At 42.3% G+C, this 22,201-nt stretch overlaps 8 protein-coding genes across 9 annotated transcripts in view; 4 read left to right on the forward strand and 4 right to left on the reverse strand.

Moving 5' to 3' along the window:
* The window catches only part of Btk (tyrosine-protein kinase Btk29A), a 46,063-nt gene extending 42,322 nt beyond the window's left edge, over positions 1 to 3,741 (reverse strand). Inside the window, exons 1-2 of the mRNA XM_017160611.3 lie at positions 3,329 to 3,741; positions 889 to 1,158 (exon numbers count right to left, since the gene is read on the reverse strand). Coding sequence (XP_017016100.2) covers positions 889 to 1,140 — 252 coding nt within the window. The 5' untranslated portion in view covers positions 1,141 to 1,158; positions 3,329 to 3,741. The remainder of the gene's footprint in view (positions 1 to 888; positions 1,159 to 3,328) is intronic.
* A 375-nt stretch (positions 3,742 to 4,116) lies between these two features.
* On the reverse strand, positions 4,117 to 6,389 carry wol (Dolichyl-phosphate beta-glucosyltransferase wollknaeuel). Its single transcript, XM_017160617.3, has 4 exons — positions 6,161 to 6,389; positions 5,927 to 6,101; positions 4,745 to 5,141; positions 4,117 to 4,685 (listed from the first exon to the last, which is right to left on the reverse strand). Exons 1-4 carry the CDS (start codon positions 6,224 to 6,226, stop codon positions 4,343 to 4,345), a joined length of 981 nt encoding a protein of 326 aa, XP_017016106.2. The 5' UTR covers positions 6,227 to 6,389; the 3' UTR covers positions 4,117 to 4,342.
* A 302-nt stretch (positions 6,390 to 6,691) lies between these two features.
* On the forward strand, positions 6,692 to 8,813 carry Scgalpha (sarcoglycan alpha). Of its 2 annotated transcripts, XM_017160614.3 has the most exons (5): positions 6,692 to 7,353; positions 7,601 to 7,999; positions 8,074 to 8,181; positions 8,266 to 8,409; positions 8,472 to 8,813. In XM_017160614.3, the coding sequence occupies exons 1-5, from the start codon at positions 6,794 to 6,796 to the stop codon at positions 8,581 to 8,583; spliced, it is 1,323 nt and encodes a 440-aa protein (XP_017016103.2). In that variant the 5' UTR covers positions 6,692 to 6,793; the 3' UTR covers positions 8,584 to 8,813. The 2 variants fall into 2 exon arrangements, with proteins under 2 accessions (XP_017016103.2, XP_017016104.2); XM_017160615.3 differs by lacking the exon at positions 8,074 to 8,181.
* A 301-nt stretch (positions 8,814 to 9,114) lies between these two features.
* LOC108070226 (polyprenal reductase) lies at positions 9,115 to 10,370 on the forward strand. The gene has a single exon (XM_017160618.3). It carries the CDS (start codon positions 9,295 to 9,297, stop codon positions 10,273 to 10,275), a length of 981 nt encoding a protein of 326 aa, XP_017016107.2. The 5' UTR covers positions 9,115 to 9,294; the 3' UTR covers positions 10,276 to 10,370.
* The window catches only part of Ostgamma (oligosaccharide transferase gamma subunit), a 103,688-nt gene continuing 91,807 nt past the window's right edge, over positions 10,321 to 22,201 (reverse strand). The window contains exons 2-5 of the mRNA XM_017160616.3: positions 12,303 to 12,345; positions 11,467 to 12,193; positions 10,527 to 10,689; positions 10,321 to 10,464 (exon numbers count right to left, since the gene is read on the reverse strand). Coding sequence (XP_017016105.2) covers positions 10,449 to 10,464; positions 10,527 to 10,689; positions 11,467 to 12,151 — 864 coding nt within the window. The 5' untranslated portion in view covers positions 12,152 to 12,193; positions 12,303 to 12,345 and the 3' untranslated portion in view covers positions 10,321 to 10,448. The remainder of the gene's footprint in view (positions 10,465 to 10,526; positions 10,690 to 11,466; positions 12,194 to 12,302; positions 12,346 to 22,201) is intronic.
* On the forward strand, positions 13,119 to 14,949 carry Mettl14 (methyltransferase like 14). The gene is made up of 2 exons (XM_070212655.1): positions 13,119 to 13,299; positions 14,242 to 14,949. The coding sequence occupies exons 1-2, from the start codon at positions 13,119 to 13,121 to the stop codon at positions 14,850 to 14,852; spliced, it is 792 nt and encodes a 263-aa protein (XP_070068756.1). The 3' UTR covers positions 14,853 to 14,949.
* LOC108070241 (coiled-coil domain-containing protein 97) lies at positions 14,963 to 16,149 on the reverse strand. Its single transcript, XM_017160636.3, has one exon. The coding sequence runs from the start codon at positions 16,043 to 16,045 to the stop codon at positions 14,963 to 14,965; it is 1,083 nt and encodes a 360-aa protein (XP_017016125.2). The 5' UTR covers positions 16,046 to 16,149.
* Positions 16,524 to 22,189, forward strand: LOC108062598 (ATP-binding cassette sub-family C member 10). The gene is made up of 5 exons (XM_017149336.3): positions 16,524 to 17,025; positions 17,913 to 19,862; positions 19,920 to 20,620; positions 20,680 to 21,649; positions 21,711 to 22,189. Exons 1-5 carry the CDS (start codon positions 16,665 to 16,667, stop codon positions 22,187 to 22,189), a joined length of 4,461 nt encoding a protein of 1,486 aa, XP_017004825.2. The 5' UTR covers positions 16,524 to 16,664.

Raw genomic sequence — 22,201 nt, forward strand, 5'->3', positions numbered from 1 at the left:
TAGAAAAAAATCGCCAGTAAAGCAAATCCATAGGCGATTTTCTAAAATTTTTTTTTGAGTGTGGTTAGTTTCCAGCCGGAGACTGGATGGCATGCGAATGCCGAAGTTCCAATTGTAGACTTTGGTTTTTCCGAAAGCGACATTTGTTTTGAAACGAAAGCAGCCGGCTGCCGGGGCAGAGTAACTTTTCCGGGCGGCCATCGGTGGGTGGGTGGTGAAAATTGCGAACCGCTAGGTGCCATAATAACGACGCAATAAATGACGAAACCATGACGACAAGATGAGACGCCCACTTGAACATGAATAATGAAAGCGTCCTCCATAATTCTCATCTTTCCTCCATTTCCCAGTTACCAGTACGCAGTTCCCAGTCCCTCGAATCTCAAGACGTCTCATTGTCGGCCAGGCAACTGGCTAACCCCACTCGAATGTGCCCTTTCGACTGCTCAGAGGTTCGGGTACTTGTCTATCTGTGATATTGTAAAAAGACTAGATTAAATCTAATGATCCCCTAATAATCCTAATAATCTGATTACCAAAATATTTTAAGATGATAAATACTTAGGTAACTGTTAAAAAAGTGAATATATTTAATCTTGTTGAAGATTATCGTCCTACAAATAGATTTATAATAATAAGTTCATCACTAGATTATAATCTAGATAATTATCTTTAGATTCTTGATCTTCAGAACCACCAAATAATTTAAAGTTTTTACCGATCAGATTAAAATAAAAATTTACTACTGCATTTCCTTAAATCTTCGATTCTTCGATCTTATCTACATTTTGGTTTTATTTTAGCCGATTCATATTAAATTATGTTGTTTCATTTGCATAAATTAAACCAAATGAAACCTGTTGGCCTGTCAATAATTGAATGACTCACCTCAACATTTTCCACATCGAAATAGCAGAAAGTTCGCTTGGTCAACTCAAACCATCGATGTTTATAATTTACAGGGGTGAAGCGCTTCTTGTTTTGGGCCCTTTTGACCATCGAACCGCTCTTCACGACGTCAAACAGTCTCTCAGACATTTTATCCAGTTTGGCCTGAAAGGATTTGCTGCTCGATCGCAGCGATGACGATGACTTGATGCTGCCATTGACGTGTGTATTTCGATGTTTTGTGCCCATCATCTTGACAAGAAAAAGTGTCTGCAAAACAAGATAATTAAGTGAAAAATATTAGCTTACCAAAAATCAATGTTAATATTTACAGCCAGGAAAAAAAATGTTTTTAACCCTTTTGATATGTCGTTTTAAAAAGCAGAACTTTTTGAAATAAGCAAATTAATCTTATGACCCAGATACTGGAATACTTATAATGCCGTTCCCAATAAACTAAATAAATATTTTAAAATAGTTTTTATTAGCTACTTTGTGGGACGTCACGAATAATGTCGCATTGGTATACAGAGGGTTAAAATTAGAAGCGCTCACACAAAAAATTGGTTACAACACACGCTGAAGACAAGGCCATAAATCTATTTTTGGGGGGCGTGGGCGTGCGAATCTTTTGAGCGCCCCTCGAGGCATTGACCGTGGAACATTGAACCAGTGAAACATTATAGCACTGGGAGTTACCTGGTTGACTAATTGCCGTGGGCGTTCCGGCTGACATCAATCAGAATGGGAAAATATAGTTATACATTTACGGATAAAACATAAATGGAGAGGAGGATGGGCACAGAAAGGAAGAGCAGAGTGGACAGACAAGTCAGGCAGCAAATCGAACGATTAAACGGACAATTAATTAGCCACGACTAGACAGGAGATATATATACTATATATACATATATACTTGTGCAAAGATCACTCGTTGACCTTGAACGCGCACAGTGGATTAAAGGATTAGCCCCCTAAAGCGGGATATTCCCATTTACATTTTCCCATCACTTCCTTTTCGAGTCGCGAAGCAAGAAGCGTGTACACAAACAAACGGCTCGTTGAAAAGAAGGCTCCAAGCGGAGGAAGAGCGACTATAAGATCTCTGGAATTATCACACTTCAACAAAAGCTAACAAGAGACTGGGGCTTTTACAGGAGCGGAGTGCTTTAAAATTTGGAAAAAACTTTTTTTTTAAATGAAATTTTAAACTATGTATGTTTCTAAATTTTGTAAAGTTTTAAAAATTTTTGAAATAAGAATTTATCTCAAATCTCTGTGAAATATCCTTAAATCCGCTCCTGGTCTCCCAGAACGAAGAAAAAGAGCGAAACAAAACAAAAGCGACAAAATGCCCTCTTCTTCTTCTCCAGATCCTCCGCCCACCGCACCCTCTCACTTTAATCAAGCAGAGCCGCTACAAAAACAGGGGCGGAACGGGAGGAATGGGGACAGCAAAACAGAGAACGAGGGGCCGAGATAATCTTGAGCGCATCGCGCATGGCCATAAGTAATAAAATAAACACGGACCGAGGCACAAAAAGGAAAAAAGGATGGCAAAAGGCAGAAGGCGCAATGTGTACATAAATCTTTTTGGTGGAGCGAGAGGCCCAAAGACCTGGACCTGGGCTGCATACGTCTATATATATTATAGGTATATGTATATATATGTACATATAGCGGGCGTGGCCTGGCAACTCGTTTTTGACTTTGAATTTCGCCACGCAAATGGTCGCGCTTAGTTTGTATTCTTCTTTGCATTTAATTTTTGTTTATTGTCGCGCTTTTTCTAGTCGAGAGACTCGGAAGAAAAAGAGCGAAGAATCTTCGACCTTAAAAAGAATTTCAGTCTAATTGGAAATCAAGTGGTCTTTCGGTTTTTTGTTGATTTGCTAACTATATTTATTGAAATAAATTATGAAAGGTAATTTAGGTTACAAAATATATAAACAATAATTTAAACTTTATATTAATAAACAAAAATATTTTTATATTTTTTTAAAATCATATTAAAAAAAAAACCTTTACTAAATACATTAACTGTTTTAAATTTTATCTAAGTAAACTACTAGATTTGTAAATGCAATATCAGGAAGCTTAACTTAGTTGGGTGACAAAAAAATAAATTATTTAAATTAAAACAAATTTAGTTGTTACAAGCTGTGCTCTTAATTGAATAAAGAGAGTAAGCAAATGCATCCCAAGTACGAGTTCCAATTGGAAACGCACGGCTGTCTGATTAGAATGCCTTGAAATGGGAGCGATCGCTTCTTATCAGCCATAACGAGAATCCAATAGTTTCAAGCGCAGCTTTCGAATTAGTGCCGATAAAACAATGAACAAAGACGAAATTCGATAGCGATAAAAAGGGGGACAAGACAGAGAGAGATAGAGAGAGAAAAAAGGAATAAAATTGATAACTGTGCCAGTGTGCGCTTACCACAAGTGCCGTTGATTGAGCAATTTGAAGCAATGACCCGACCGCATAACAACAACAACAACAGCAGCACACTTTACTAACAACAAATCACAGTTCTCCAATTGGAGGGCGCAGCGCAGACCGAGTAAACAACAACAAATCACTTTCGTTTTTGCGCGGCGACGAGAGTAAATACGAAAAATCAACCGACCGGCTTGTTCAGCAAATGCAAATGCGGCGAAAAAAAAACTTTATAAACAATATATACCGCCAGGCACAGCTGAGACGCTCACACAGACGAGCGGACACCCGCACACACCTGCAGCGAGTGGAAAGAGAGGAGCAACAGGCGCAACGTAGGATTCCTGGAATTTTTCACTTTGTGGCACCTAAAGTGCACTTTTTTGACTTTATGGTTTCACTAGAAAATGTATGGTTTATTCATGTGCCAACTGTTGTTTTCCTTGGCGGTATTTGTTTACAATCATTGGAGTATTATTAAATTATAACGATTTTATACGAATCTAAACGCGCCGCCGCAACTTCGTGTATGACCGTATTCCGAGTGAGGTAAAATACCACTTCCCAATACGACTTAGTTGAAATATACTAATCGTATTCGAAAAATACCACATTTGTTACCCGCCTAAATTCATTAAATTTCTATTTTATTTTTAAAGTAAATCCATTATTTGGTTATTTCAAAAGTTGTTACACTATTAACCAATTTAAAAACTATTTTATCACCCATACTAATTTTTGACAGAAATAATTTCTTGTTTTATTTTATAGATAATATTTTTTCAACATTCTTAAAGAACATTTATATTCGAAGCTTTTTTTTGACGAAAGCAATCTTCTTTTATTTGAAAAATACTGTACTTAAGTACTTAACTAGTTAGTATTCTTTACACTTTATCAGGCCTACAAAAATAGAGTTTAGAGTTAAAAGAGTTTTGGTAATGCACGACAGCGAAAGAGTTTCGACACAAAATGCTTGTTAATATTGGGAATGAGATCCCCTCCACCTGAACTTCAGTTCTCCTTCTTTTGGATAGAGGCAATCCGCCAGGCGCCAACCAAATAACGCAGCCAGATCATGAACAAATCCCTGCCCATCTGCAGCCACGACCAAAAGGGTGTCAATTTCGAGCCATCGATCTCCGTCCAGCGAACTGCCACCTCCTGCATGGGCAGTTTCAATCTTTCGGCCAAATAAAGCAGCTCCACATCAAAGGCCCACCGTTCCACATGAAGACTGGTAAAGAGTTTTCTGGCCGTAGTTCGGGTGAACAACTTGAAGCCACACTGGGTATCGCGAATGGAGCGCACGGCAAATAGCCAGACGAGGAAATGGAAGCCGTGCATCAAAATGGTTCTGAGGGAAAAAGAAAGTAAGGATTAAATTTGATTTATCTATAAAGTTTTAACTCTCACCTAAAGAAACTCCTCGTGGCAATTGCATCGTCTTCTAAATGGGCCCTCGATCCTATGGCAATGCCATCGTCTCGCCATTCGGGTGATAGTTGCTTCAGGGCCACCTCCAGCTTATCGTAGTCGGGGAACTTGGTGGCTCCATCCGCATCCGCGAAGAGCAGATTGCGACCCCGTGCACTCAGCATGCCCATGCGAACGGCTCCGCCTTTCCCCCGATTCTCAATCAGTTCCAGGACGCGCACCTTCTCTGCTCCGTGCTTTTTCGAGTAGCCCAGCGCCACGGATACCGTGGCATCTTGGCTGCCGTCACTCACCACGATTACCTCGTATGTAAAGCTGGAATTACCGCCGGATTTCTGCTCCAGGAAGGCCAAACACTCGTCCAGCATGGCGGGCACTGAAAATGTATAATTGTATGGTTATTACTAAGGCTCTATAAGGTTATAACTTCTATAGGAATCCCTATTCTTAGTAGAGCCCTGCGTGAATCATTTAATTTTTGTTTTATCATAGTATGCCATGAAATTTCTGATTTGTTTAATTCAATTCTATGTGAAATAAATTGAACGTTTTTCTAATTTTTTTAGAAATTGTATTGAATGAATAATTTTTATGAATTTGCCGGATTTTTTTGTGGGCTTTCTTTTGAGAACAGAAAGTGGAAAATTTTCAACAAATCAATGTTAATTGCTTAGTAAATAAAATTCAGGCAGATTTAATCACAAAATTATGGGGCTTTCTTCTTCAAAAGCAATTGTCGTTTGAATTATTTCGGAATTCATGCCATTCATTCAATTCTATTAAACTCAAAATTCTAATTAACACATTCATATAAAACAGGGACCGTAAATAATCGTTATTTGAGGTTTTTATTTTAAAAGGCCTACTGAGAGTTAAAAGAACGTTATTTTTGACGTTTAAAAAAAATATCACAGTAGTCTTTTTGAAATAAAAATCTCAAATAACGATTATTTACGGTCCCTGATATAAAACAAAAAATTCTAAATAAGATTACAACAGTTCAACTTCTATGGGAATACTTCTAATATCTGCTTGATTACTTCAAATTCAATCATTTTAAAGATACTAGTGTTTCCGGTATAGAACTTAAAATGTAGACAGTCGATCGTAAATGGGCATAGATAAAAACATGAATGTGATTCATTATAGAAGCCAACGTACATCGCTGCTCCTCATTATAGGCTGGTACAATGACACTGAGCTCCAAACTTGGCGAATCCTCGAGACTCGGAAAGGTCACTGTTTTGATGCTGTGCGGATCCAGGAAGGTCTCCTCATCCTTGTGCCTCTTGATGTTGGGATAGGGCTTGGTCTTGTAGAGCACCGCAGCCACAACCTAGGGAATGGGTTATCAATAATATGATAATGATAGGCGGTATGTTTATAAACTCTTACTAAAACGACCGCAATTGCAACGGCGGCGAGCAGATAGAAAAACAGCTGGCATAGGCAGGCCAACATCGTGGGTCTATTTTAGCGGCTAGTGTATTTGAACAGGTGCACCTGCTACCTGTCAGCAGACATTACTTCTCCAATTTGTGCGAGATAAACGGAGCCACGTATTGTTTTCCAAGAATTTTATACCGAATTGCCAGGCAGCTGATTAGGGTTGTCAACTTGTTTTAGAGATGGCACTTCTCTAAAAACAGTGACTCGTTCACAGTGACTTAATATTTCGATAGGTGGGCTATCGCACAATGCTAGATTTTATGGAAAAGTTGGTTAACGGTTTTTGGGAAAAGCTTTTTAAAAATAAATGATCTTGTAAAAAAAATTTAAAAATTTGTAAAAATTGGAAAAATAATTTAATTAAATATCTTAAAACTGACCTTAGCCACTGTTATCTTAACGTCACGTGCCAAATGCGCAGGCGCTCTCTTTCAAAATGAAAAACAACAAATTCGTAGTATATAATTCTCTCTTCCATTCAGATACACACCATAGGAATTTTTCCTCTGGGCGGAATAACAATTTGTTTATAGTCAATTAAAATGTGCTTGTGAATTAACGATAGATATAAAAACAAAAATGAAGTTTTTCAACTTTATAGTGGCCGTATTAGCTTTAATCTGCAATGGCGTCGAAGCCATTAAATTGCAGGCAAATGTGGGGGAGCTGTTTACCTATAAAATCGAACCGCAGCTCTTCAACTGGACCCACCAGGTGATTAGCCAGCAATTTCGGTACAGACCCTCCTTGAAGAACTACCCCGATTTGCCCAGTTGGATGAGATATATGTATAGTCATGAGTACCATGCCGGTTTCCTCTACGGAACTCCGCCGAATTCGGCGGCTGGCAAGGAACTCAGTTTGGATATAGTGGCCCTGAATCGCCAGAATTACGAAACCCGACATGTCGTCGTCTCGATGTTCGTGGCCCATAAGTTTCCCACTCCAAATGTCGTGCAGATGAAGATCAACAACCTAAACTGGGTGCACCTAATGGATCCGGGTAGGGTGGAAGACTTACGCAACATATTCCGCAATGATTTGTGGCCAAATAGCAAGGAGGATTTGAGTGTGGTCTTTATGGAGTCGGCTGTGAATATGGGAGGACGTCTTCCGCTGCGACCCCAGCAACGCGAGGGGTAAGTTTAAGGAAATCTATGAAAATTTAAATTTATTTAAAAATGTGCTGAAAAGTATGCTACGTTGTAAACATGAAAAAAGTATAGCATACTTTTAAACACCTTTTTAAAGGTTTTATTTTCAAATTTTTAAAAACGGTGTTGAAAAGTATGCTACGTTGTAAACATGAAAAAAGTATAGCATACTTTTAAACACCTTTTTAAAGAATTTTTTTTCAAATATCTAAATCTAAATATCTTCTTACAGAGTCATTGTCCATGTGGGAAGCTTTGCCCAGTTCTCACCCCGACTTATGGAGCTCCAGGAGGAAGTGCGTCCGCTATATAAACTCCCATCCTGCACCTACAAGCGCACATCGGTCCAAAAAATCTTCGAAAATGTGGGCTTCAAGCTGGACTGGTGCGCCTTTCGAATGGTGGGCATGGAATCGCCCACCGAGATCCTCTTCCACAGCGGCAAGCAGAACGAGCAGCAGGCGACGGAGGATCAGAGGGAGCAGGATCGATGGATGGGCATCGCCAGGGAGGATGTTCCCGAGCGCAATTACATCGATGAATTCGCCTTTGCCTTCGCCATTCCGGGCATGATTTTCGCCATTTTAATCGGGATGCTATCGGCTGTTTTGTGCTTCCACCACGAGAAGTTGTGAGTTCCCTGCTTTTGGGAAAGAGTCTTTTTGATTTTAATTATTTGAAATCTTCCGTTTCTTTGCTCTTCAGTTCCGATCCGCATTCTGAGTTTTTCTTTGCCAACATTTTCCACATCTGCGAAGAGTCCTGTGCGCCAAGCGCGTCAAGCGATTCTGGGGCGGATGATGGTTCAGAGAGGTGATTTTCCAATAAATCTATTTTAGTTTTTTTTTCTCCTTTCTTAATTCTAAACACTTGAGTAACGCTGTGTGCTTTTGTCAGCTCTTCAAACTCGGATTATCCCATGTCATCCACGGTTCAGATGGTCCAGTGTTCGGATAGCAAGTCGAATCAACCCATTACCACTTTGAAGAGCCTTAAGGACCCAAATTTCCTTCTGGACAATACTAGCATTCGATCTCACAGGTTGGCTATACTGCAAAATATATTAAATTATATATTTATAAATAATAATTTATTTATTACAGTCCCAACAACAGCTTTTACCAGTTGGACTGCGGCACCTCGAGCATTTATGCCCGGCCCAAGCCACCACCTTATAAGGGCGGCACCTTGGGACGGAATGGCGTGGATATTTGACAAACATCTCCCCGAGTTCTCTACTGCTGAAGGGCATTAAATCGGAACGAAGGAAATCTCAATAAGCAATATCGAGGAGCGTTATATCAATTGCATAAATACTCACACCTGCCGAACTAGACGAACCATATCGTAATTATCAATTTATACACATACGCAAGCATGAAACTAGCCAATTTAGTTTGCCATTTAAGAGTGAAGGTTATGAAATAAAGGATCGTTTTTTTAGAGAGCTCTAGTTTTCTTAGATGGGAAAGTAATAAAATAACCAGGGTCCGTTAATAGTCGTTATTAGAGATTTTTATTTTAAAATAATCAACAATTTGAGTGGTTTTTATGCACTTTATAGACATGAACAAATACCAGTCAATTTGGTTTTCAGATTTGTTGACATGCATATACTTTGTGGACAAGAACGTTATTTTTGACGTTTAAAACAAAATATTACAGTAGTCCTTTTAAAATAAAAATCTCAAATAACGATTATTTACGGTCCCTGAAAATAACAAACCACACTTTTCAAATTTGCGCGCCATTACTCAAATCGATTTTTCAGCATCAATCGATGTTTATGGCAAAGCAATATATCGATGATATCGCTGATATAATCGACTGAGTTTCCAGCCCTGGAATGAATGTTCCGCAAGTTTTCGGTTTTTGGAGAAAGTTTTTACAGTTTTTGCGCGCTGCGCTGTGCCAGAATAATTCGCAATGGCGCCGCCCGAAGCTGGGCTCCTTGAGCTCTTTGAAAACCTGCTCGATCGCTACAAAATCAACCTGCTGCAGATGATATTCGGCACGTTCATCGCCACGATCGTGTTCTTTGGCGGCCTAATGACCTTTGTGGAGAAGTACCTGCCGAACAGCATTCGCCAGTCGTTTAGGTACGGCAAGCACAGCTTCAAGGGCGAAACGGATCCTTTGGTGGCCTGGCTGGAGGTCCCGAAGTCCTGGTTCAAGCACTTCTATGTATTCGCCTTATTCTGGAGCTGGCTGGGATTCTATTTGCTGGTGACGACGGTGAGGGAGCAGCGGGAGGCCCCTGAGTTCGTCCTGCGCTTCCTGGACTTCATGGGCGGCGGTCGGAGCCATCGCAAAGTGGAGATCGACTCCACCACCGCCTGCGTGGGCGCACTGATGCTCACGCTGCAGTGCACCCGCCGCTTCTACGAGACCAACTTTGTGCAGATTTTCTCCAGCAAGAGCAAGATTAATCTATCCCACTATGCGGTGGGTTATGTCCACTACTTTGGCGCCATCATAGCTTTGCTGTCCAACACCTCGGGCTTTGTGCGCGGCTCCCGGCCCATGGAATTCAGCCTGGACCGGCTGACCGGCCAGCAAATACTCTACCTAGCCGTCTTTTTCGTCGCCTGGCAGCAGCAATATGCCAGCAATATGATATTGGTGAGGCTGCGAAAGGATCCGCAGACGGGAAATGTGCGCACCGAGAAGCATCTGCTGCCCAAGGGAGGCCTATTTAATCTTCTCTCGTCGCCTCACATGTTCCTCGAGGTGGTCATGTACTTCTGCATCGCTGATCTCTACATGCCCGTGAGGATATGGCGACTGATCTTCCTCTGGGTGGCCAGCAATCAGACGATTAACGCCCTGCTCACCCACAAATGGTACCGCGAGACATTCCGGGAGTATCCCAAGAACCGACGTGCCATCATTCCGTTCCTGCTTTGAGTCTGAGTCCGAAGACTGGAAAGTAATTTCGCATTTTTGTACAAATAATTTAGTAGTGGAATTTATTAAAGTCGTTTTACACGCACTGAAAAATACGTGTGTGCTCGCTGGTGATTTTAACTACAAAACGATAGAGGGGGAACTTGAACTGGAACAGGGGACTGCAGTCGATTCTATTTGAACAAGAAACTGAAAGGGAGAGAGGGATAATTAATTGATTGATTGGTTTTCAGGGGGTTATAGAGTATCACCTATAGGGATAACCCTGCGCCTTCGAACGGAAAACGGAGAGCAGGAAGGAAAAGAAGACGGTGAGGAGCACCAGACCAGTCATCGCCATTATCCTGTTCTTGTTGTGGCTCTTTGGGGTTCCCGATTCAATCAGCAGAATCATGCCCAGCACAATCATGGCATCTGAAATGGGAAGGTGATTTGATGATAAATTGTATTGCAAGATTTTTGAGAAACTTGTGAAATAATATTTCTGCCGGTGAAAGTAAATTAGGTTAATTAGCACTCTGATAAACACTAGTTTCTTACAAAAAATAAGGAAAAAATATAAATTGCATAGAAAAATAGCAATTTTAATCTTTGAGTCATGAAGTTCGACAGTTGGATAAGTACTTCAATGGGAACAAGAGCTATTTCCCTACAAGAAATGTTGTACAGAGCTAAAAAACTACTATTTTCAAACAAGAAATGTTCTTCAATTTTAAAAATCTACTATTTCCATACAAGAAATGTTGTATAAAGTTAAAAATCGAATATTTTCATATAAATTTTAAGTAAAATATTAAAAAGCTTGAAGAATTTTCAACGGGGTTATGTGGCAATTTCATGCTTTGAGTCATGAAGTTTGACAGTAAGATAAGTGCTTCAATGAAAACAAGAGCTATTACCATACAAGAAATGTTCTACAAAGTTAAAAATCTAAAATTTGTATATACATTTTCAGTAAAAAAGAATAATTGAATAGTTTTCAACTAGGTTATGTGGCAATTTTATGCTTTGAGTCATGAATTTCGAAAGTTAGATAAGTACTTCAATGGGAAAATATGATATTTCCATAAAAGAAATGTTCTACAATGTGAAAAAACTAATATTTTCAGTCAAAAATTAACAAATCTTCTTAATTATCTTCCTAAGGTCCCTGAAAAACCACCTACGGCCCAGAATATACCCCCCACTCACTCAGGAACATGACGATGTAGGTCTCCACCACCAGCTGGCCCTGCGAGGACCCATGAATGTAGGCGACGCCGCCGTTCTGCGACTTGTGCACCAGCGGCGGACCACGGATGTGGTTCCACATCTGGCCGGAGATCATGGCGAAGCAAAAGAACACAGCGATGGCTCCCCAGAGGTTCTTATTGTACAGGAACTCCAGATTGTTGCGCCGGATGTAGAGGAAACTGCCGACCAGGGCGACCAGCGTGATCATGGCCACGGTGCCGGAATAGTTGGGCGGACGGAAGATGCGGATGGTGATGTCCGTGCGCTCGGCCACGAATTTCGCTATCGAATCGGCGGCAAAACCGACGCGATGAATGTCCATCGTATCGGCGCCCTTTGGCTTGCCCTTGGCCGGGAAATGCATGAAAACGGGGGCGGTATTGAGGCGCAGCAGTTGGAAAACCTCGGAGCCATCATCGAAATCGACCATGGCGAAGAAGAGCTTGTTGGAGTAGGTCGACGAGAAGCGATAGGAGTTGGCCACGATGGCGAACTCATCGTGGGCATGACGGCAAATCTGGCACTGCCGCGAGGGAGCCAAAGCGGTGAGCATCACGATCATGGAGTAATTCCTGGGCGCACTCTTCACGTACTCCCGGAACTTGGGTCCATTGAAGCGGAGCAGCGGCTTCTTAGCGTTCATCTCGACCAGGTTTTGTACTTTCTCCGACAGCGAGAGGCCCGTCTGAAAAGGGTTTTATATTATAACCATTAATAACTTCTAATCTTTCTAGCCGGCATTCTGGGATTCTGGGTATGTGGAGCTGGGAAAAGTGACGTGGCCACAAACAAACCTTGGGCTTGGCCTGGGCGGCCGTGTAGATGGCGAATATCGCCCTCCCTTCCCATCCTTCGTTTCATTTGTTATTTTTCTGCGTTTGATCTGATGCGCTCGCTCATTCCAGCACAGGCTTCAGACTCTGTCCATAAGATCTCACTCACTTTCTTCACATTCATATTTTTTTTCATTGACGCATTGCCACATATTCTTCATAGATATGCTGCGTTACAAACCCATCTGATACACTGTACAGGGTTTCATTCCCAAGTTTACTTTCATCAAGATCACTTTGTTTCCATCATGAAATGCTCCTTTACTTTAACACTCACACTCATGTCATGTTTGCGTTTGAGTTATCTGATGGTTATCTTCATCTTCATGATTGAGCTCTGAAATCGCCCTTGATCCTGCACGTTGGGGAACATTCCTGCTCCATTATTTCAAACATAGAAAGACACACCTGAGTTTAAACACACTCAGTTTAATGAATGACTCCCATACAATCATAAATACCCAATGCATTTCACTCTTTCTCATTTGATCTGCATTTCCATTTCACATCTCGTAATTTTTACTGAATCAGAGTGTTCTGGGGAGGTCGCAAATGCTGACTTTCATCCCTCACTTCCACTATACTATATTTCCGCATTGTTTTTTCAAACTGATCACTCAGAGATAACTTCCACTCTTCATACATATCCAATTCATCCGCACGATTGAAATGCCATGGTTTTTGCAGGAATGTTATGCTAAGTCTTATAACTCTGTATGTAAATAATCATTTATTCTACTTCACTGAGGTTCCTGCTGATTCATGATCATGCTTTGAATGACTTCCCAGATACTCACCCACTTCAGCGCCATAGCCTGCCTCTGCGCCTGTTGGAGATTTACCAAGTTTGATGTCATACTGATTGAACCGCCGCTGGAGGAATACGCCAGGGCAGCTCCTTCTGTGGCCACTGTGGGTGGAGCTCCTCGGGTCTTTTGGAACTGGGATGATATACTTAGTAAGTACTACTGCATGAATGGATTCAATGAATTTTTTGTTTTAAATGAATGAATTAATTAGAATTTTCAGTTTAATATAATTGAATGAATTTGAATTTTGAGTTTAATATTTTGAATTTTTTGTTTTATATGAATGAATTAATAGAATTTTGAGTTTAATAGAATTGAATGAATTTTAATTTTGAGTTTAATAATAACAATTCAATCAATTATTTTGAATTTTTTGTTTTATATGAATGAATTAATTAGAATTTTAAGTTTAATAGAATCGAATGAATTTGAATTTTAAGTTTAATAATAACAAATCAATGAATTATTTTGAATTTTAACTAGAATTTTGAGTTTAAAAGAATTGAATGAATTTGAATTTTGAGTTTAATAATAACAATTCAATTAATTATTTTGAATTTTTGGTTTTATGCGAATGAATTAATTAGAATTCTGAGTTTAATAGAATTGAATGAATTTGAATTTTGAGTTTAATAATAACAATTCAATGAATTATTTTGAATTTTTTGTTTTATATGAATGAATTAATTCGAATTTTGAGTTTAATAGAATTGAATGAATGAATGGCATGAATTCCGAAATAATTCAAACGACAAATTCTTTTGAAGAAGAAAGCCCCATATTGTTGTGATTAAATCTGCTTGAATTTTATTTACTAAGCAGTTAACATTGATTTGTTAAAAATTTTCCACTTTTTGTTCTCAAAAAAAAGAATAAAAAAATCTGGCAACTTCCAAAAATTCATAAAAATTAGTCATTATTTATTCAATGCGAAATAAATTAGAAAAACATTCAATTTATTTCACATAGAATTAAATTTAACAAATCAAAATTTTTATGGCATACTATGATAAAACAAAAATTAGTAACTTATTAAGTAGCCCCCGGTAAACTCAAGTAATTGCATCTAATAACCTTGGTTTTTTATTCAGATTTGGATGTTGGCGAAATAGCAGCCCACCGCTCGTTCGTATTCCTTTGGTGCGGCTCCTCGGAGGGCTTGGACATGGGCCGCAACTGCCTGAAGAAGTGGGGATTCCGGAGGTGCGAGGACATCTGCTGGATACGCACGAACATCAACAAGCCCGGCCACTCCAAGCAGCTGGAGCCGAAGGCCGTCTTTCAGCGCACCAAAGAGCACTGCCTGATGGGAATCAAGGGCACGGTTCGCCGGTCCACGGATGGCGACTTCATACATGCCAACGTGGACATCGATTTGATCATCTCGGAGGAGGAGGAGTTCGGCAGTTTCGAGAAGCCCATCGAGATCTTTCACATCATCGAGCACTTTTGTTTGGGTCGTCGGCGTTTGCATCTGTTTGGCAGGGATTCGAGCATCCGTCCGGGATGGTTAACAGTGGGTCCGGAACTGACCAACTCGAACTTCAATTCGGAGCTGTATCAGACCTACTTTGCCGAGGCTCCGGCCACGGGTTGCACCAGCCGGATTGAGCTGCTGCGGCCCAAGAGTCCTCCGCCGAACAGCAAGGTCTTGAGGGGCAGGGGACGCGGCTTTCCACGCGGTCGTGGCAGGCCGAGATAACCAGATTTTCACTCAACAACTGCATGTATTCTAGTGTCTAAGATCAGATTTTGTTAGGGCTAAGAGTAAGATTAACATTAAAGACTATTGCTGCAGACTATAGAGCTTGATTAATGCTGCAGACTGTGGTGATTGCTCAGGTGCCTCATGTAGATGTCCAGCTCATCCTCGCTGGAGGCTTCTTTATCTTCCGCTGGCTGCTCCCTCAGTTCCTCTTCATCATCGCTATCCTCGAAATAGGCATCTTCCTCATCCTGCTCGATTTGCTTCAAATCGTCCAGCAAAGTGTTGTCATCTACGGCCGTGTAATCAAAGTCCTTATCCTCGCCGCCCAGGAAGCGCTCCTTCATCAGGCTCAGGAACTCGTGGCGCAGCAAATCGCGCTCTCCAGGATTATAGAATACCGGCGTGGAGATCTTTGTTATATTGGGAGAAACTCTAGCTGCTGCATTTCGACTTGTGGAGCAGGCTATGGGCTCGTCATCCTCAAATCCACCCCACTGCTTTCTACAAGCAACTGGGACTTCAAAGTCTGCCAAGGAAAGCTGCTCTCTGCTGACCTCCACTTGCTCCTCCTTCTCCTGCTGCGTTTCCTCTAGCAACTCATCCCTTTGCTTTTTCTCCAGCGTGTGCATAAGGATTCCCGAGAAGCTGGTGTTCCTAACATCGTAGCTATCCCGCGCTTTCTTCTCCGCCTCCGTGAGATATTGACCCACCAGTTCCTGGTAGAGATCGGGTGCCCGTTGCATCATCTCGTGCTCGCTGAAGTACTCTCCCTTCTCCAGGAGCTGCTGCATGGCGTGGTATCTTCGATTTTTAACGCAAACCGAATGAGTGCTCAGTTTCCGCCGGAAATCCTCCAGCAGCAGGCACATCTCCTCCAGATTCTCATCGGGTTTGATGGGTTCCTTGACGGCCAGATCCTGGAAGGAGCTCAGTTGTCTGGCATTCAGGTGGCTTCCAAATCGAATGAGGAAATTCTCTCGGTTCTTTTCAAATGCCTCCCGAGCAATTCCTTGCTTCTCCTCGAAGGGAATTTCCGGATCATCGATTTGCTGTGACTTAAATACGATATTGCTGTTTTCGGCCAGCGATTTGAAGATGTCCATTAGCTCCGGGGGAAGGTCTGGCTTCGGAATGGTGCTTGCGTTGCCCTGCTCCTCGTCGTCTCCTTCAGCTCCTCCAGTTGTCATAATTGTTTACGCAAATTGCAGAAAAGTGTGAAATAAAAGGTAAACAAATGCTTCTTCTTGCCTCGCGTAAATGTCATTCACACCGAGTTGGCAGGGACATTCTCATTTTCGCTAAAATTTTGGAGATTTTGAAATCTGTAGAGTTTTTAAGAAAAGTTTTAATGGATTTTTCTATATATAAAATACAAAAAGTATGAAGAATAAAATAAAAACATAATTGGATGAATAAATATTTGTTTCATTTCGAACTTCACCGAACATAAACGTAAATAAAATGTAATGTATTTAACAAAAAAAAGTTTAATAATTTATTTTTAAGTTTTACAGATCAAAATACTGAACTAAACCCCAGAACTTTAAATTTGTAATTTATAGTATTTTAAGAGAATTTCAAAACGAGAACTACCCATCGATTATCCTCAGCGTTGCGAAAGTTGGTAACCCTGCGGCTCCACATAGCGGCTGTATTTTCATTACGAACTTTATCAGAAGTCGAACTGTTGTGTTTATCGCTTTGTTCAACGCCACTCGGTGGTTCAGTGGTTCAGTGGTGCAAATGTGCGGCCAGCGATGACTAATTAATCAATACTAGCGGAAGACCGAGGAATCCCCGCGCAAGATGTCGTCCATTGATTGGGGCGACTTCGCCTGGAACTGGACGCAGTTCTGTCCCACGGGACTGAAGCCGTTCGCCAACGAGACCAACGATCTGCTGCCCTGCTTCCAGAAGATCCTGCTCCAGCTGCCCGTCTACACAATCTTTGCGGCCATATCCGCCTACAATTTCGGCAATCAGTCGCGACCCGTCGCCCGGAATGGACTGCAGCTGCGGATGCTCTGGATCCGGGCCTTCCTGGCCATCGTGCTTGCAATGCTCCCGGTGGCCAAGGTTTTCGCCTTCCACCAGCAGGGCGTTGAACTGTTCGCGGTCGATCTGCTGGTGGTTAGTGCCGAGTGCATTATGTGGGTGGTTCACAGCGGTGAGTGTGCGGTTTCCTTTCTCCGGGGTTTACATACCTCCATTCAGTACCTGGGTTTACGACTGCATTCGCAGATTTCCATTCTATAAATATCATTCATTCATTTTTGTAAACAATTTAACAGAAAAAACAATCTATACAATACCCATTTTTAAAACTTTTACATATTCTAGATACCAGCAAATCTATTATACATATCTGTAAAGAATTGGTATATTTTTTTTATTAAATAAAATTTAATAACTTAAGACATAATGTTTCCGGTTTTGGTTTCTATTTTACAAACCGTTACACAAAGTTCTATGAAAAAATATAAATTATTTTTTGAGTAAAGAATTATTATAATTAATTTAATTATTCAATTGCAGTAATATTTTCGATTTAATAACTTAAGATATAATGTTTCCGGTTTTGGTTTCTAGAGAACAAACCCTTACAAAAAGTTCTAAGAAAAAATATAAATTATTTTTTGAGTAAAGAATTATTACATTTACTTGATTTATTCAATTGCATTAAAATATTAAATTTAATAACTTAAGACATAATGTTTCCGGGTTTGGTTTATATTTAACAAACCCTTTCACAGAAAAAATAAAAATTCCTATTTCAGTAAAGAACGTTTTTTGCAATAAAAAGATAAACCTTAAATATATATTTATGACCCCGTGTTTAATCAGATTTATTCAATTGCATAATATTTTAAATTTAGTAACTTAAGATATAATGTTTCAGGGCTTAGTTTCTACTTAACAAACCCTTACCCAAAATTCCAAGAAAAAATATAAATTATTTTTTAAGTAAAGCTATTTTTTCGCAATAAAAAGATAAATCTAAAATAAATATTTATGACCCCGTTTGTAATCAGCTTTCCCTTTGCCTCGCCACAGGTTTCCTCCTGACAGCCCGTCAATATGGAGAGCTTAGTCACCGGGGATCGCTGCTAATCAATGTCGTTTGGCTCACGGTTGTGGTTCTGGATGCAGTGTGGCTGCGGACGAGTCGCCACTACGACTGGTGGCCCTGGAGCCTGGCCACGCTGCTCTGTGATCTGCTGTTTGCAGCCACCCTGATACCCAAAGGAAGTGCTGTTTACACCAGCTTGTCCAGAGGAGGATCCTCGGGCAGAGAGGATGAGGCTCTGCTATCCCAAAGATATACCTATTTCCATTTCGATCTGAACGAGGGCCATTTGGGTCATGCCCAGGATGAAGCCAACTTGGGATCGCGATTCCTCTTCCATTGGGTTCATCCCCTGATCTCCAAGGGAGTGGCTGGCAAGCTGAGGAAGATTGAGGATCTGTTTGATCTGCCCGACGCCCTAAATATCACGCGATTGAGCGAGAGATTGCACCTAGCTCTGTCGCAATCCCAGAGTTTATGGCGAGCACTGCACAGATGCTTCGGCGTGGAGTTTTACCTCATCGGAATCCTGAGATTGGTGGCCGATTTGAGTGGCTTTGCGGGTCCCTTGCTGCTCGGAGGACTTCTCAGGCAGGATCACGCAGACTCCAATCAGGTGTATTACTATGCATTGGGCCTTTTTGGCAGCACTTTGCTGTCTGCTCTGTGTGCCACGCACTTTGACTGGCGCATGGCCATGGTTTCCATGAAAATGCGAGTGGGAGTTATCAACTCTATATACAGAAAAGCCTTGGAGGCCAGGGGCTTGAAGGACTCCAAACCAGATATGCTAAATCTGATGTCAACGGACACGGATAGGATTGTGAACTCCTGCATCAGCTTCCACTTCTTCTGGAGCATTCCCTTCAAGTTGTTTACTACACTGTACCTGCTTTACCTTCAACTGGGAGCTGCTTTTCTCGCAGGCGTAGCTTTTGCCGCCATGCTGATTCCGATTAACAGATGGTTGGCCAAAAGAATTGGCATATATTCAAGTGGCCTGATGACTGCCAAGGATGCCAGGCTATCGGCCACCACGGAAACCATGCAGGGAGCCAAGCAGATCAAGATCAATGCCTGGGAGGATATATTCATTACCAAGATCCGGGGGTTGCGACAGGAGGAGCTGCGCTTCTTGTCGAAGAGGAAGTACCTGGATGCCATGTGCGTCTACTTCTGGGCCACCACTCCCGTGCTCATGTGCCTGCTCACATTTGGAGTATCTGTACTGATGGGCAATCAGTTGATAGCTTCTACCACCTACACAAGCGTGGCCCTGCTTTATATGCTTATAGGACCACTGAATGCCTTTCCTTGGGTGCTCAATGGTTTGATTGAAGCCTGGGTTTCCATCAAAAGAGTGCAGCAACTAATGGATGTGCCCAATTTGGATTACTCTTCGTATTACAATCCCATAATGAGGGGAAGTGGAGGATCTGGAGCTGCAGAAGACGCACCTTTGGATGCCCCACGCGCCAGTGTGCTGCAGATGAAGTGCGCTAGCTTCTGTCACGATAGCGAGGAGAATACATCTTCGGCTGCATTCCGCTTAAAAGACATAAATGTGGACATCAAGGCGGGTCAGCTTGTGTGCATCGAAGGACCTGTGGGCGGTGGTAAGAGCAGCTTTCTTTCCGCCATAGTGGCCAATCTGCAGTGCACCGATGGCGAGGTGTGCGTCCAGGAACTGACCACTGGATTTGGTTACGTACCCCAGTCACCGTGGCTCCAGAGAGGAACCATCAGGGATAACATCGTTTGGGGCGCTCAATTTGATGAGCAGTGGTATAAAACTGTTTTGCATGCATGTGCTTTGGAGGAGGATCTCCAGATCCTCGGAGGTGATCTCATCGGCGTGGGTGAGAACGGAAGAACGCTTTCCGGCGGGCAGAGGGCGAGAGTGGCACTAGCTAGGGCGGTTTATCAGGATAAGAAAGGTGAGTTATGCGTCTATTACTGTTATTTCTTAATTAATTATTAATTATATTTCACAGTTTACCTCCTGGACGATGTGCTCTCTTCTCTAGACGCCCATGTGACCAGGCATATTATCAAGCACTGCATTCTGCGGCTACTTAAGCACAAAACACGCATTGTGGTCACTCGGAGCATTCAGTTATTCTTCCACGCCAATCAGATTCTCCAAGTTAAGGATGGTCAACTTCTTCCCAGTGAATATATGACTCAAAGCATTGATTTGAGTCTGGATGAGGAGGCGGATGATGAGCCTGAAGAAACAGTGAGGCGACGTTCCGTGGAATTAGCTAACCAGGATGACAAGAAGAGTGTCGATAGTCTGCTTCTCGAGGAATCTAGAGAGTACGGACATCTTTCAGGCGACGTTTTTGCCTGCTACTGGAAGGCAGTGACTTCTCCATTGGTCCTTACTGTTTTGCTTTCTGTATTGCTCATGCAATTGACGAGGAATCTAAGTGATGCCTGGCTAGCTTATTGGGTCACTGAAACTACGTTGGATCCCCATTCGAATGACACTTCATTGGATCATGAATTAATAGCTCCGGCGATGGGAAATGATACCGGATCGGGGCACACGACTAGATTCTATTTGAGCATCTTCACCGCCATCGCTGTGAGCAATTCCTTGGTGACTCTGGCCAGGGCGTTTCTCTTTGCCTACGCTGGAATAAAGGCTGCCATCTTTATGCACGAAAAGCTCTTGAAGAAAGTCATGTTTGTAAGTAGCTAAATGATATAAATATGGAAAGAATATATTGATAACTGTACATTTTCCAGGCCAAATTCAATTTCTTTGACATCACCTCTGTGGGTCGCATTCTGAATCGCTTTTCATCCGACACAAACACTGTGGACGACTCCCTTCCCTTCATCTTGAATATTCTATTGGCTCAACTGGCTGGGTTAATAGGAGCTCTCTGCGTCAGCCTGTATGCGATGCCTTGGCTAGGTCTTGTGATCATTCCCATGGTTCCAATCTATCTAAACTTGCAGCAGCGCTATCGCCACGCCTCCAGAGACATCAAACGGTTGTCAAGCAACGCAATGTCACCGCTGTACACACACTTTACCGAGACTCTTCAGGGATTGACGACGATTAGGAGTATGCGAGCTAGTCCGAGATTTCAAAGGGACTTCCAAGTGAAGCTCGAGGAGAGCATTAAAGCCCAGTTGACGCAATCGGCTGCTCAACAATGGCTTGCTCTTCGACTGCAGTTGCTGGGCACTCTTCTCGTCGGAGGAGCCGGTCTTCTGGCAGCCATTACCGCCTCTCACACAACGAATCCTGGCCTGGTGGGTCTGTGCATCTCCTATGCTCTCTCCATCACTGGTCAATTGGGAGATCTCCTTCATGCTGTGGCTGAAACGGAGCAGGAATTGGTCGCAGTGGAGCGTATAGATCAGTATCTTCAGCTGGAGGAAGAGCAGAATGCCTCCGGAAGTGCAGAGCCTCCTTTCGGTTGGCCTACCCAAGGAGTTCTGAGTTTCCGGGAAGTCCAACTGAGCTATAGAGAGCATTTGGCGCCTGCTTTGCGAGGCGTGAGCTTCCAAACTGAAGCCTTCGAGCGGATTGGCATCGTGGGACGCACGGGAGCTGGTAAAACATCAGTTCTGGCTGCCCTCCTGCGAGTGGCACCTTTGTCCCAAGGAGAGATTCGTTTGGATCAGGTGAATCTGAAAACTCTGGCTTTAAGTGTGCTAAGAGAAAGGATAGGCGTTATCACCCAGGAGCCCTTCCTCTTCGAAGGTCAGTTAATAGTTTATTGACTATCTTTCATTTACTAAATATAACTTTCACCCTTCTTCAGGCACTGTGCGTGAAAATCTGGATCCACGCCATGGTTTCTACGACTCGGAGATCTGGCATGCGATTAAAAACTCAGCAGCCGCCACTCTTCTCGTCCAGCAATTGGGTGGATTGGACGGCAAAGTGGAATCGTGTGGCAACAATCTCTCCGCTGGGCAGCGGCAACTTCTCTGCTTGGCAAGGGCTCTGCTCAAAAACGCCAAGGTGGTGGCCATAGATGAGGGCACATCCAACCTAGACGACGAATCGGATCTGAGCATTCAGCAGGCCTTGAGGAATGCCTTCAAGAGCTGCACTCTGCTCTTCATCGCTCATCGCCTGCGCGGTCTCAATGCCATGGATCGGATAATCGTACTGGACGATGGACGGATTTGTGAGGAGGGTAAACCCCAAGATCTGGCCTCCAATAGCGCAACTATTTTCCATGGAATGCTGCTCGCTCAGGACATAAATCCAGAGGATTTCGTCAGGCCGAATTAGCACTAACTACCA

This window comes from Drosophila takahashii, chromosome 2L (assembly GCF_030179915.1).
Source record: "Drosophila takahashii strain IR98-3 E-12201 chromosome 2L, DtakHiC1v2, whole genome shotgun sequence".
Taxonomy (NCBI): Eukaryota; Metazoa; Arthropoda; class Insecta; order Diptera; family Drosophilidae; genus Drosophila; species Drosophila takahashii.